Source organism: Aegilops tauschii, chromosome 3 (assembly GCF_002575655.3).
Source record: "Aegilops tauschii subsp. strangulata cultivar AL8/78 chromosome 3, Aet v6.0, whole genome shotgun sequence".
NCBI lineage: Eukaryota > Viridiplantae > Streptophyta > Magnoliopsida > Poales > Poaceae > Aegilops > Aegilops tauschii.
The window spans coordinates 619,012,915-619,025,990 of NC_053037.3; the positions used below are offsets into that span (position 1 = coordinate 619,012,915).

At 48.5% G+C, this 13,076-nt stretch overlaps 1 protein-coding gene across 1 annotated transcript; it reads left to right on the forward strand.

Annotated features, from left to right (window-relative positions):
* Positions 1-592: 592 nt before the first annotated feature.
* On the forward strand, positions 593-12,875 carry LOC109786174 (probable protein phosphatase 2C 69). The gene is made up of 9 exons (XM_020344758.2): positions 593-709; positions 1,202-1,367; positions 10,396-10,549; positions 10,614-10,677; positions 11,247-11,354; positions 11,576-11,701; positions 11,785-11,936; positions 11,978-12,052; positions 12,788-12,875. Exons 1-9 carry the CDS (start codon positions 593-595, stop codon positions 12,873-12,875), a joined length of 1,050 nt encoding a protein of 349 aa, XP_020200347.2.
* Positions 12,876-13,076: the final 201 nt, after the last annotated feature.

Genomic DNA, 13,076 nt, shown 5'->3' on the forward strand with positions numbered 1-13,076 from the left:
AAGAAAGAGAAAACAGTTGAGGTCCTTTCGCCGGCCACGCTGGCCACCACTTTCCTCTCGCCGGCGCCGCTCCGCTCAGCACGTGCGCCTCCACCTGACCCCGTCAAGACCCGCGCCACCGTCCGATCGAGGCCGAGCAAGCGACAGCGCCCGGCCGGCCGGGCCGGCCGCCTCTCGGGTTCTCAGACCCCCCGGCCCCACCTGTCCACGCGCGCACCCAGCTCGCGCGCACCCAGCCCCACCTGGCCCGGAACAAGAGAGAGAGAGAGACGCAGCAGAGCAGAAACTAACGGAGCGGAACAAAACAGAGCTGGCACGAGTCAAATCATAACCGCACTGCGCGTCTCCGCCCCGATAAAATCGCAACGCGTTCGTCCCTCTTCCCTCCCCTGGTCGCCCCCTTCCGCGTGGCGCCCACGATCGCGCGGAGCCCACCAGCGGCGCCAGTCCGCGTGGATTTTTTCCTCCCTCCCTCCCTCTTTCCGTTACGGGGGCGAAGCGTGGGGGGCGAGCCGTTTGATTGAGCGCTCTTGCTGGGAGGAGGAGGAGGGGGAGGGTTTGGGGGAAGGCAGGCGATCGGTGCGGCGGCGCCATGGCGATGTCGGCGGTGCCGCTCGGCGTGCTGCTGCGGCGGGAGGTCACGAGCAAGGGCGAGGACATCACGCTGCGCGTCGCTGGCGACCCCTCCACCTCCTTCTCCGTCTTCGCGGTACTGCATTGCCACCCCGCGCCCCCTTCCCCTGCCCTGTCTCTCGAGAAGGTTGTAGAATACCCGAAAAAAAAAGAGAGACAGAAGGTTCTAGAATACCCGCCCGGAATTGTGCGACATGGAGGCCACTCCTCCAATCTCCTGTACATGATTGACACCCACCCAGCATGTTTTTCTCTGTCGCGCTTGGCGGAGCTGCCATGCCTTTTTGGTAGGGTTCAGAATATTTGTTGGTTGTCTGCACGTAGGCTGCTAGTTCATGACCAAGAATGTTGGGAGCCTGCTACGTATGAAAAATTACTCGTAGTAAAAAACATACTAGGAACGGAATATTACCTTTGATCCAAATGATCTCGTGTCTTAATCTTATTGTCGGGTTGACCGGCGCTATCATCTGATCTATTTAATGGCTTGGCTGGTCATTTTTTAATCGGGGTGGTGTGTTTCTGTTGATTGATCATGATCACTGATTACTGTGTCACATGTTTATAGCTGTTTGATGGCCACCATGGATCTGGAGCGGCCATATACGCAAAGAGCAATCTGCTGAACAATGTCCTGCGTGCAGTGCTTCCACGCAGGGATGACTGGCTTGCAGTGCTTCCACGTTCACTCGTTGCAGCATTTGTCAAGACAGATAAGGATTTGCAAGCCGCAGGTACATCGGGCCTATCCTTGTCTACCTTGTTGACTTCAAGTTTCCAGTTCCTTAAGGAAATAGGAATACACTGTAGTTTTTCATATGACTGTTCGTTAGTGCACATGCTGTAGAATAAATTCAATACACTCCGTCGATCTACTGAGGACTAAGCAATCACACAAGCACGACACCGAGATTTGTTAACGAGGTTCATCGATATGGCTACATCCCCGGAGTCTGACTAGAGGCGCTCCTCCCCATGATACCGCTACAATACAGCACCCCGGTCGCCCGGGCGCCGGCACCGCCGTCGGCACCCCCGCGTGCCTGTGCTATTATATTGACATAGGTTACATCATGTGTCTACCCCGATATATATGAGAGGCCTAGGATACAGGTGTCCTATTAGGACACAACTCCTACGTTGTCTACACACAGTCCAAAACCAAGTCCAACTATAACCTAACTTATACAATAATATTCGACACAACAACAAACTCCACCTTGGCAAATATTCTTCATCATCTTGGATTTCATCCGTGCGTCGAACCTTCATGTACATTGGACTTGAGATACACCATGAGCACCGCTGCTACTCCCAGACTCCATGTGACTCCACCTGCAACTGTAGTCCCTTCTGGTCTTCTTCACAGTCAATACTTGAGCAAAATTAAGTTCCTCATTACTCTACTTTGTACTCCCAACTTTCGAAGAATCCGTTCAACGCCATCACACACCAACCACTGTCTGCGTGAAAGTAAACAACTCACATATTGAATGCCACATATAAGAATTACCTGAACTCAACATCACCGCTCTTTCATGACCGTCTGTCTGAAACTTGAAGGAATTTCACCGTCGCCCTGTGTCACCCTGACTCAAATTCGCAGTTGTCTCACCTTTTTCCTAGATAGTCTCTGACATGTCCCACAACTATAGCACTCCGCCTCCTTCTGTACTTGTCACCCGCACTTTGCCATGTGCACTGAACACCACAGAATATACGGCCATGTACTCTCTCTGTTTTTGATTTCAGACTCTCCGCCACTTCCTCAGATTCTCCATGGTCAACTCCTGTCCATCTTCTGGCATCGATAGACCCAGTCACCAACTTGAATCTGCTACTCGTCAACACTGCTTCAGCACCCCCTACACAATTTGTCTGACCACATGTCTGACCACCAATGTCTTGGCATGTCGCTGTGTCCCGTGCTTACCGCACGCCTCGCCGCTATCACTGCTTCGAGCCTCTGCTATCCTGGTCAAGTCTCCCAAGGCCGCGAACCCACACCACTCAAACCCCTATTGCAGAGAACCACCGATCATCACCGACTGATGCCGAGTATCACGTCTCCATCAGACCATTGGGCCGCAGTCCGATCCATGTGTCTCTCGCTTTACCCGCTGAAATAGGCTTCGATTCTCCATGCATTTATGTCGTAGCCCCTCCATCAGCTCAGAGTGAAGTCGACCATCAAACTCCAGCTCCACCTTCAACATTACTCCATGTAGCTGCGCTATGCTACCCTGCGCCCTGTCGACTTCAAGCTCTCATGTGTACATTTCCTTGAATGAACCCCGCGCCTTAGTGTTGTCGAAGCCGCACAAGCCCTCAAGCCTGCACCACGTGTTTCCACGCCCTAGAAGTCGGCCACCACCAGCATCACGCTCCTATGTCGTCGTCGCTGAAATCACCGCCGTCTTCTGCTTTGACCAACATCCATGTCAGTCCATCAGACTATCCAGTCCGACCCAGCCGAAATAACCCGACTGCAACCATGCTCCACCCTGCGTCATGTCCGCCCGCACATCACTGTGCGTTGCTTGACGCCCTGCGTTTGCATGATCCTGTCACGACGCGCTCCAGACTCCTCCAGGCCTTATACGCACGCCGCCATCCACCGCAAATGGTCCATCTTTATTGACATGGCATCCCGCTACACCATCAAGCATCTCGTTGCTTCAGCAGATTATTCACCCACAAATGCCATCAAAGTTCTCTCTTTTGCCAGCACTGACAATACCCCAACTTCATGGTCACATGATGTAAAAATACCACCTGCGTCTGATGCAACACTTGATTTCACTTAGCTGATCGAACCAGACAATCTCAATCTAGACCCGCCACTCCGCGTCTTCATGGATTGCAGCATACAATCGCTGTCATCCCGTACATAAACTGTACGTGTACCAAACAAAGAGACCCAACGAGGAAATCCATCTAGCATCCTTTCCATATGCATGAGGTCATAGAGATCCAAAACTCCACCACGTCTCCATGTATGCTTGACTTTTCCTCTCCCTCTCCCTCTCCTTGCTCATGATGAATAGCACCAACAGCGCTAGCAATCACTCGTCAAGACGCTTCCTTTTTTTCCAACAAAACTCGTGTCACTATCCTTCGGCGTGGCACAACGCAGCAACCAATGAGAATCTCATCCACGCGCACACGGCACGCCTCAAACACCCAGCGTCTGGGCCTAGCCCGCCGCCCTCAGCCTGCTCTGCAGCGCTGTTGGTCCAGCCCACCAAGCCGGCCTTGCCAGCTTGGGCCTCGGCTAGAAAACGTGCATCCATGTACGCCCGCCGCTGGTTCTTTAGGTTTCAATAAATGTTACGATGTTAGTAGTTCGGGAAGGAGTGGTGGTCTAGGAATTTTCTGGAATGATGAAATAAAGCTTGAAGTTGTTGGTTATTCTCAGTATCACATTGATGCAATTATTGATGAACTTGTTGACGTTAAAACGAGGGTGACTTTTGTCTATGGGGAAGCACAGGTCAGTGAAAGATACAAAACCTGGGATATGCTTAGGGGAATTGTTGGCACAAATGATATACCCTGGCTAGTCCTAGGCAACTTCAATCAGGTGTTGCACGGTCACGAACATGATGGAGTAGGGAATAGAAGCCAAGCACAGATGGATGCTTTCAGGGATGCCCTGGACACATGTGGTTTGGCTGACATTGGATATATTGGCACGGACTGGACGTTTGAGAAAAAGGTAGCAGGCGGAACGTACACACGGGTCCGTTTGGACAGAGGGGTTGCCAACCTGGCCTGGACGATAACTTTCCCGTCAGCGATTTTGGAGCATGGAACTGCGGCCTCGAGCGACCACACCCCGCTCATTGTGAGCTACGTGCATGGATCATGCAGCCGGGCCCCACGCTCGTTTAAATATGAAGTGGCTTGGGAACGGGACCCGTCGCTGTCTCCTCTGATCCAACATGCATGGCAGAGCAGCGCGGGAGATTCGGTGATGGGAATAAGCGACAAGATGCATTCATTAGCACAGGATTTGAGCCAGTGGGACCGAAGCCACTTCGGGAATGTGCGACGGGAAATTCAGCGGTTAAAGGCAGAGCTACAGGAGTTACGCATGATCCCAAACAGATTTGGGCCAAATCATTTGGAGATCAAAATAATTGATAGATTAACCGAGCTTTATCACAGAGAAGAGATACTTTGGAGACAACGCGCCCAGCTGGAGTGGTTGATGCACGGCGATAAAAATACATATTTCTTTCATCTCAGGGCAAGTAGAAGAAGGAGAAAAAACCAAATTAAGTCCCTCCAGCGTCCGGATGGCCAGAGTACGGAATGTTACAGAGATGGAGAACATGACCACAGCCTTCTATCAAAATCTCTATACATCAGAGGGGGTACACGATATGGAGCAGGTATTGAATACGGTCCCAACAAAAGTAACTCAAGCCATGAATGACATGTTAAATGCCCCATACACAAGTAAGGAGGTGAAAACGGCTCTGTTTCAGATGTACCCAATGAAAGCACCTGGTCCTGACGGATACCCAGCGCATTTTTTCCAACACCATTGGGACATTTGTGGGGATGAGGTTACAAAGGCGGTCCTGAGGATAGTGGAGGGCATGGAGTCGGCTAAGTGTATAAATGACACAATTTTGGTACTCATACCAAAGGTAAAAAATCCCACCCTACTATCTCAGTTTCGCCCAATCAGCTTATGTAATGTCTTGTACAAGATTGCTTCCAAGGTTATATCTAACAGACTCAAGGTAGTTCTACCTGAAATAAGATCTGAGGAGCAATCAACTTTTGTTCCCGGCAGGCTGATTACAGACAACATCATCACAGCGTATGAGTGTTTACATTTTAAGAAGAGGAACAAGGCCAAGAAACATCAGTCGTGTGCACTCAACTTGATATGATGAAAGCTTATGATAGGGTGGAGTGGCCTTACCTGAGGGCCATAATGTTAAAGCTGGGTTTTACAAACGGTTGGGTTGATATTGTGATGAGCTTGGTCACCACAGTCAAGTTCTCCGTGTTGTTTAATTGATGAAGTTACAACAATTTACCCCATCAAGAGGTATCAGACAAGGGGACCCGATTTCTCCATATTTGTTCTTGCTGGCAGTAGAGGGCCTTTCGTGTCTGTTAAAATCTAAAAGTGAGTCATCCAATTTGGGTGGACTACAGGTAGCTCCTACGGCACCACCAGTAAGCCATCTTCTATTTGCTGATGACAGCCTGCTGTTCTTCAAAGCTAACAATGTAGGGGCAACTGAGGTGCACCATGTTCTGGACACTTATTGTCAAGCGACTGGGCAGCGTATCAACTACTCCAAATCATCAATCTATTTCAGTAAGGGGGTTCCTGATTCGGTCAGACAGGAGATCAAAGATACACTTCACGTTCCCAACGAAACTCTAAATGAGAAGTACTTGGGAATGCCGTCAGACATAGGAAGCTCAAAGAATGGTGCCTTCAAATATCTCAAGGACCGGCTCTGGAGCAATGTGCAAGGTTGGATTGAGCGTACTATGTCCTCGGCTGGCAAGGAAGTTCTTGTCAAATCTGTTGCGCAGGCTGTTCAGTTTTTTCCATGTCTTGTTTCAAGCTACCTAGAGGCCTATGTGAACATTTGAACATGCTCATCCGTAAGTTTTGGTGGGGTGCAAAGGATGGAAAACGTAAACCACATTGGGTCTCCTGGAAAACGATGACACAACCCAAGGGAATGGGAGGTCTCGGCTTCAAAGGTTTTGAACTTTTCAACTTGTCCATGCTCGCCAGGCAGGCGTGGCGCTTGCTGCAAGATCCAGAGTCGCTGAGTGCCTGAGTGTTGAAAAGTGTATACTACCCTTCTTCAGATATACTCCAGGCTGAATTGGGAAGCCATCCGAGCCAGGTATGGCGGGCCATTATATAGGGAAGGGATGTTCTGAAGCAAAGATTGATAAAGAGAATTGGCAACGGAGCGGACACAAACATATGGACCGAGAACTGGTTACCCAGAGAGGAGATGATGCGTCCCTACGGGAGTATCTCACCAAACCCACCAACACATGTGTCAGAGCTCATAACTACTGTGACAGCATCGTGGAACAGACAGCTTGTCCAACAAACTTTTATGCCCATGGATGCTACAGTTATTCTCGGTATGCCGATATGCACTCGAAACATCACAGATTTTTGGGCATGGTTTCATGAGAAAAACGGTACTTTCACTATTAAGTCAGCATATAAGATGCCAGTAGCTACCAGAAATCGGAGAGAAACGTGGTTGGAAGAGGTCCCGGGTCCTTCCAGCTCTAGGGCCGAAGAAGGTGCCTGGAAAACACTGTGGAAAACGGAAGTGCCGGGCAAGGTTCGGATGTTTCTTTGGAGATTATCGAAACACTCGCTTCCGACCAATTACGTCAGTGCTCATCGCCATATGAGTGACTCGCCGCAATGCGGGTTATGTGGAGTTCGGGATTCCTAGCGTCACTCGCTGATCGAGTGCACCTCCTCTAGGAGCGTGTGGGCTCTTATTGATGAAGAAATCACGCATAAAATAATAGCTACAGCGGAGCCAAAAGCAAAGCAATGGTTGTTTACGTTGATGGAGCTGTTATCACGTGATGATTTTGCGTTCGTATCGGTGACATTATGGTCCATATGGCACGCGAGACGCAAAGCAATACACGAAGCTATTTTTCAGTCCCCCAGGCGACCCATGATTTCATCACACGGTATATGGCTGAGCTCGGCAAGGAAAAGATGCAGCAAACTACTGTAAGGAGGGTTACCACTACACAGGTACACACGCGACCTCGTAAGCCACCGCCAGGATACTTTAAAATTCATGTGGACGGCGGAGTCCTAGGAACCAGGGGAGGTTCGGCGGCAGCAATATGCAGAGATGAACATGGGAACTATATGGGTAGCTCAGCACTTGTCGTGCAAGGAATTACAGATCCACCAACTCTAGAAGCAATGGCGTGTCGAGAGGCTTTGGTGCTAGCAGAAGACCTGGGAATCCAAAGTTTTGTGGTGGCCTCCGACTGTCAACAAGTGGTCTCGGACATCAACGCCGGAGCAAGAGGAACTTATGGAGCAATTATCAGAGAGATAAACATTAGATCATTGCCTTTTCTTTGTAATTTTATTTTTGAGAGTCGTGCAGTTAATGTAGAAGCACACCGTCTAGCCAAGTTTTCTTTTTCAAGAGGACCGGGGCGCCATGATTGGCTTGGTGCACCCCATGACCTTAGATGTATCCCACACCATGTGGAATTTCATGAATAAACTTGGCTTTCACCCCTAAAAAAAACGTACGCCCGCCGCCTCGCTACTCCACCGACCGAGCACTGCTGCTTGGGTCGTGTCGACATGTGTGCTCTGCGAACTCTGCTGCGGCCCCACACGATCGATCGGGTACCGATCGAATCTGCCACGGAGACCTCCGACACGCCGCCGCGATTCCACGTGTCCGCCACCACTCTAAACGATATGCTCCGATTGCTTTTCCTGCCACAATTTTCATGCCCATCGGAAACTCTTCCAATCACCACGGCCGAGTTATCATACGTACTTCGTCGCCCTCCTCTAGATCAATAAGCAACCTCTTCGCAATCATCACTACAGGAAACAGGTAATTTGTCGTCTGTGGATCACAGACGGCAAAGACCTAAATCCAGATGGCAAAGAGTTTGCCGTCAGAAAGCAGACGGCAAAGTATAGTCGGCAAAGAATACTTTGCCGTCAGTTTTTCATCATGAAGACGACAAAGACTTTGCCTTCAGTCAAATCTGCTTCGCCGTTAGCCTTATAAATAACAGACGGAAAATCATGCAGTCTTTGCCGTCAATCAGAACGTTTCGTTTGTGGTCATCAAGACTAAACTACAGACGGCAAAGATTGGTTTTTATTTTATAAAAAATACATCATTCGGTGGTCGCCGGAGTAGCCAAATCCTGCAACCGCTGCCACTGCCGGGGGAGATCTAGTGCTCGGGCCAGAGAGGAGGAGTTTGTGGAGGCTCAGGCGCGGCGGGGTCCGGCGAGGGGCGGCTCAGGTGCGGCGGGATCTAGCGAGGGATGGCTGCGGTGGGTCCGGCGAGGGATGGTTGCGGCGTAGGCCGGCGAGGGGCGGAGAGGAGGAGGTTGGGGAGGCTCGGCCACGGTGGGGTCGTGCTAGGGGAGGCCGCGGCGGGGAACGGAGAGGAGCGGCCGCGGCGGAGTCTGGCGAGGGGCGGAGAGGCAAAGTCCGGCGGGGGGCCCGGAGAGGAGAGATGGTCCAGAAACGAGCGCTCGGGGCAGGAACGATGCCGCGGGGCCTCCAGCTTGGATGGCTGCAGGAGGCGGACGTCGGCGGCGTGCGGAGCAGGGAGGAGGCGCACGGAGGCGGGCGGCCGGGCGGAGGCCGTCGGAGGCGCGCGGAAGCGGGCGGCCGGGCGGAGGCCTTCGGAGGGGCGCGGAGGCCGGCGGCATGCGTAGTCGCACAAAGACGGGAGGAGGCCAGTGGCTAGGGGTCCGGCGAGGCAGCAGTGGCTTGTGGAGTAATGGTGCGCTGGCAGGGAAGCACGGGCGGGGCATCTCGATCCAGGACGGGCAGGTGATGGGTGGGTGGAGACAGAGGACGTGCGTGGTGTGTGGGGCCCCTTGCATCGGTGGGTGGAGATAGAGGAAGTGCGTGGTGGGTGGGGTCCCTTGCATCGGTGGGTGGAGAGAGAGGGCGTGTGGGCGTGGGAGAGAGATCCGGGAGCATGTGGAGCGGATCGTGCCACCTCATCGATCCAGGAGATCAATCCGCGAGATGTGTTTCTTTGGTTTGCCGTCTGCCTCTACTACTACATACGGCAAAGATCTTTGCCGTCTGCGTTTTGTATACTTTGCCGTCTGTAATACAAAACGCAGACGGCAAAGATCTTTGATGTCTGTATTATATTTTGCAGACGGCAAAGTATATTTTGCCGTTAGTTTTTCTTTGCCATCTTCTGTTGACGGCAAACCCTTTCTTTGCCCTTTGCCCGACGAAAAGTAGACGGCAAAGACGCCTCCTGACGGCAAATTAGTAGTTTCTCTTAGTGCATAGCTCATGATACCAATTGTTAGAATAAATCCAAGACACTCCGTCAATCTACTGAGGACCAAGCAATCACACAAGCACGACATCGAGATTTGTTAACGAGGTTCACCGATATGGCTACATTGCCGGGGCCTGACTATGGGCGCTCCTCCCCATGATACCGCTACAATACCGCACCCCGATCGCCCGGGCACCGCCACCGGCACCCCCGCGTGCCTGTGCTATTATATTGACATAGGTTACATCGTGTGTCTACCCCTGATATATATGAGAGGCCTAGGATACATGTGTCCTATTAGGACACAAATCCTACGCTGTCTACACACAGTCCAAAACCAAGTCCAACTGTAACCTAACTTGCACAATAATATTCGACACAACTCTAACAATTTAGGCCATCTTGTGAACTTGGAAATGTTCCTGATCCTTCTGGCAATCGAACTATTCCTGTCATCCTACGGAATTCATGTATTCCAAGTAGGGACTTAGCACTTTGTTTGTTGTCAAGGACGAAGTAAAGCTGTATGAACCATTCATAGTCATTCTAGTTGGTTGATTAGATATTACACCATCATATATGTTCTTCAGTTAATTGTAGTGCTAGGCCGCGTGGTTAAGACAATCGTGCTTTTGTTTAATTTGTCTTTCTTAACACCTCGAGTGATGCCTCTCTTTTATCTTCTGAAACAGTCTTTTTGCTGTTTCAGCTGAAAGTTCTGGTACAACTGTGACATTTGTGATAATAGACGAGTGGGTTGTAACAGTAGCATCGGTTGGTGATTCACGCTGCATACTAGAGTCAGCTGATGGTTCCCTATACCATTTGTCAGCTGATCATCGCTTTGACTCCAACCGAGACGAGTAAGTCCTGCCTTTGACGTTATTTGTTGAGAATTGTGCAGTTTATGACCTGTTCATTTTACAGGGTGGAACGTGTAACTGCATGGGGAAGCAAGGTTGGACAACTGAATGTTGTTGGTGGTCCAGAGGTTCGTCTCTTTTACCTTTATAATCCGTTGTGCTCTTGAGTTGGGATGTGCGGTGTGGATGCATGGTGTTACATGTTATCAATCTGATAGTTCTCATTTTCTACAGTAATCTCCTAACCATCTGTTTCTTAATTCTCAAATATGCTGTGTCGTACGTGCACCTGACATCTCTGTTAAATTAAGTGCCTACCAAACAATGTCTTAGCTTATGATATGATGGACTAAATTTCTTGTGCTGCTGGTTTTTTCCGTCATAAGGTAATTCCTATTTTTGGCTGCGCCCTGCAGATTTTGTTTAACAACTCCTGCTGTTGTTCCCTCTCTGTATTTTGCATGGGGATTGATGAATATTGAATACTTTGATCTGCGTGTAAAAATCTACCGTGTTTGTATAACAAATTTGTTTAATTTAGAGAATGTTCATCATACATCCATTATATCATCAATGTCTAACTCAATTCTTATGTTTTTTTGATCTACTCTTCTATTGGATAACCTGGTCACTATTTGTTTTGCTTGCTATAATCATTTCTGTTATTGAAATTTATCATGTAGGAGTACCTTTTCAGGTTGGTCCTTTAAGATGCTGGCCAGGTGGTTTGTGCCTATCTAGATCAATCGGGGAGATGTATGTTGGTGAATGCATCATCCCTGTTCCTCATGTGAAGCAAGTGAAGGTTTGCTCATATAAAAATCCTTCTGCACCGCATATCTCTTTTTTATTTTCACAAATGTTTTTGTTTGGGTGCCTATTTATCATAGATTTCCTTTTAGATGACGTCTTCTATAATATTCCACAACATCTGTAGTTCATGGTGTGATTTGCTTCTACGTCTCACCACTGAGAGCATAGTTCGCTGTGACACTATTTTGATTTTCTATTGCGTTTTTGTTGCAGCTATCCCATGCTGGAGGCAGAATTATCATTGCAAGCGATGGTGTATGGGATGATTTGACTTTTGAAATGGCTCTTGAATGTTCTCGTGGATACCCTTCTGATATAGCGGCCAATCGAATTGTCAATGTAACTAATTTTCAATCATTTCCATTGGTGAATAGACTCAAACTTCTGGCCCCTCATTTCGTGTTATATTTTCTTATTTGAAGGAAGCAATCCTACCTCGAGGACTAAGAGATGATACTACCTGCATCGTGGTGGACATACTACCTCCAGAAAAACTAGCTCCTAGTCCTCCAACAAAGTGGCAGGGGAAAACCGTACTCAATAATATGTTCCGCGTTGATCTGAAAAATAACATGTTCCACCAAAAAAATCAGATGCATCTTTTAAACTAGATAGAGAATATGCTGAGCCGGATGTGGTGGAAGAAATATTCGAGGACGGGTCTGCCATGCTTTCAAGAAGATATATTCTGTTAACCAACATTCTAGGCCTTTTTTCACTTGGGGTGCTAGCTAGGAGCTCGATAACAGTTCTAAGAGAGAAGGACATAAATATTCCATTGCACATCATTAGGATTGTCCATTGTGTTGCAAGACATGTGCATTAGTATATACACCAACTTGAAATTAACCGAATGCTCAGGTAAATCATATTTTAATTAGTTGTCATTTTTGTCGGGTGATTCTGATGGCCTTAAAAGCATCAATATAGCACTGTAGATCTGTAACATACTAGATGCCACTGAAAGAAACATTCGTTCAACGTAGGCTTATTAGTCTTGGATTTGTAGCTTATCCAGTTACCTATATCTTGTATTTGATTGTCTCATATGGGCAAGAAGCTGATATTGCTGTCTGCTGATAGTAGGAACTGAATTATTGGAAGCAGTAGATGAGTTGGCACTGCTGATTGACGGTGTCAGCCATGCAGCCCATTTATGTTCCATTGCATATTTTCATTTAAATGCTCAATTTGTCTGCTGTTTCCGTTTCCAATCTCCACTACATTGGACTCTCTTCTTTTCTCTGGTCATCTACATATTGATGTCCTCAATCAAGCCAGACTGACATGGTTGATGTGTATGAGTGGCATAACATAGTATCAATCATTCGTGCTAGCTTAGCAGTGAAGCTAAAAGTGTTCCATAGATGACTAAAATTCAGAGTGCATATATTAGATGGGATGGTTACTTGTTTAGTTATGCAGCTGGCAGTTTCAGACCGACTTCAATGCAGTGCAGCTCTTCAGCTCTGAGATAAATAGGAACGCACTAGCAACTACAGTTGATAGTTAAATTCTTATTGGGGTTATAGAAGTTAGCATTTTCTTTGCTCTAGTTTACGAGATGATTCTAAGCATTTCACCAAACTGATACTCCATGCCCTCTTTATCATACTAACCTATCTCACGAAGTTCCGTTAAGTTTTGTGTGATTGAAGTTTTCAAGTTTCGGGTGAGATATCGATATGAGGAGAATAAGGATTGATAATAACCT

What these genes read in the sequence shown, in the direction of transcription:
- LOC109786174 (XM_020344758.2), top strand. Translation starts at nt 593, where the DNA reads ATGGCGATGTCGGCGGTGCCGCTCGGCGTGCTGCTGCGGCGGGAGGTC. An exon ending in CCTCCTTCTCCGTCTTCGCG is followed by an intron (nt 710 to 1,201) that starts GTACTGCATTGC and finishes ACATGTTTATAG; the next exon opens with CTGTTTGATGGCCACCATGG. An exon ending in ATGTTGTTGGTGGTCCAGAG is followed by an intron (nt 10,678 to 11,246) that starts GTTCGTCTCTTT and finishes GTACCTTTTCAG; the next exon opens with GTTGGTCCTTTAAGATGCTG.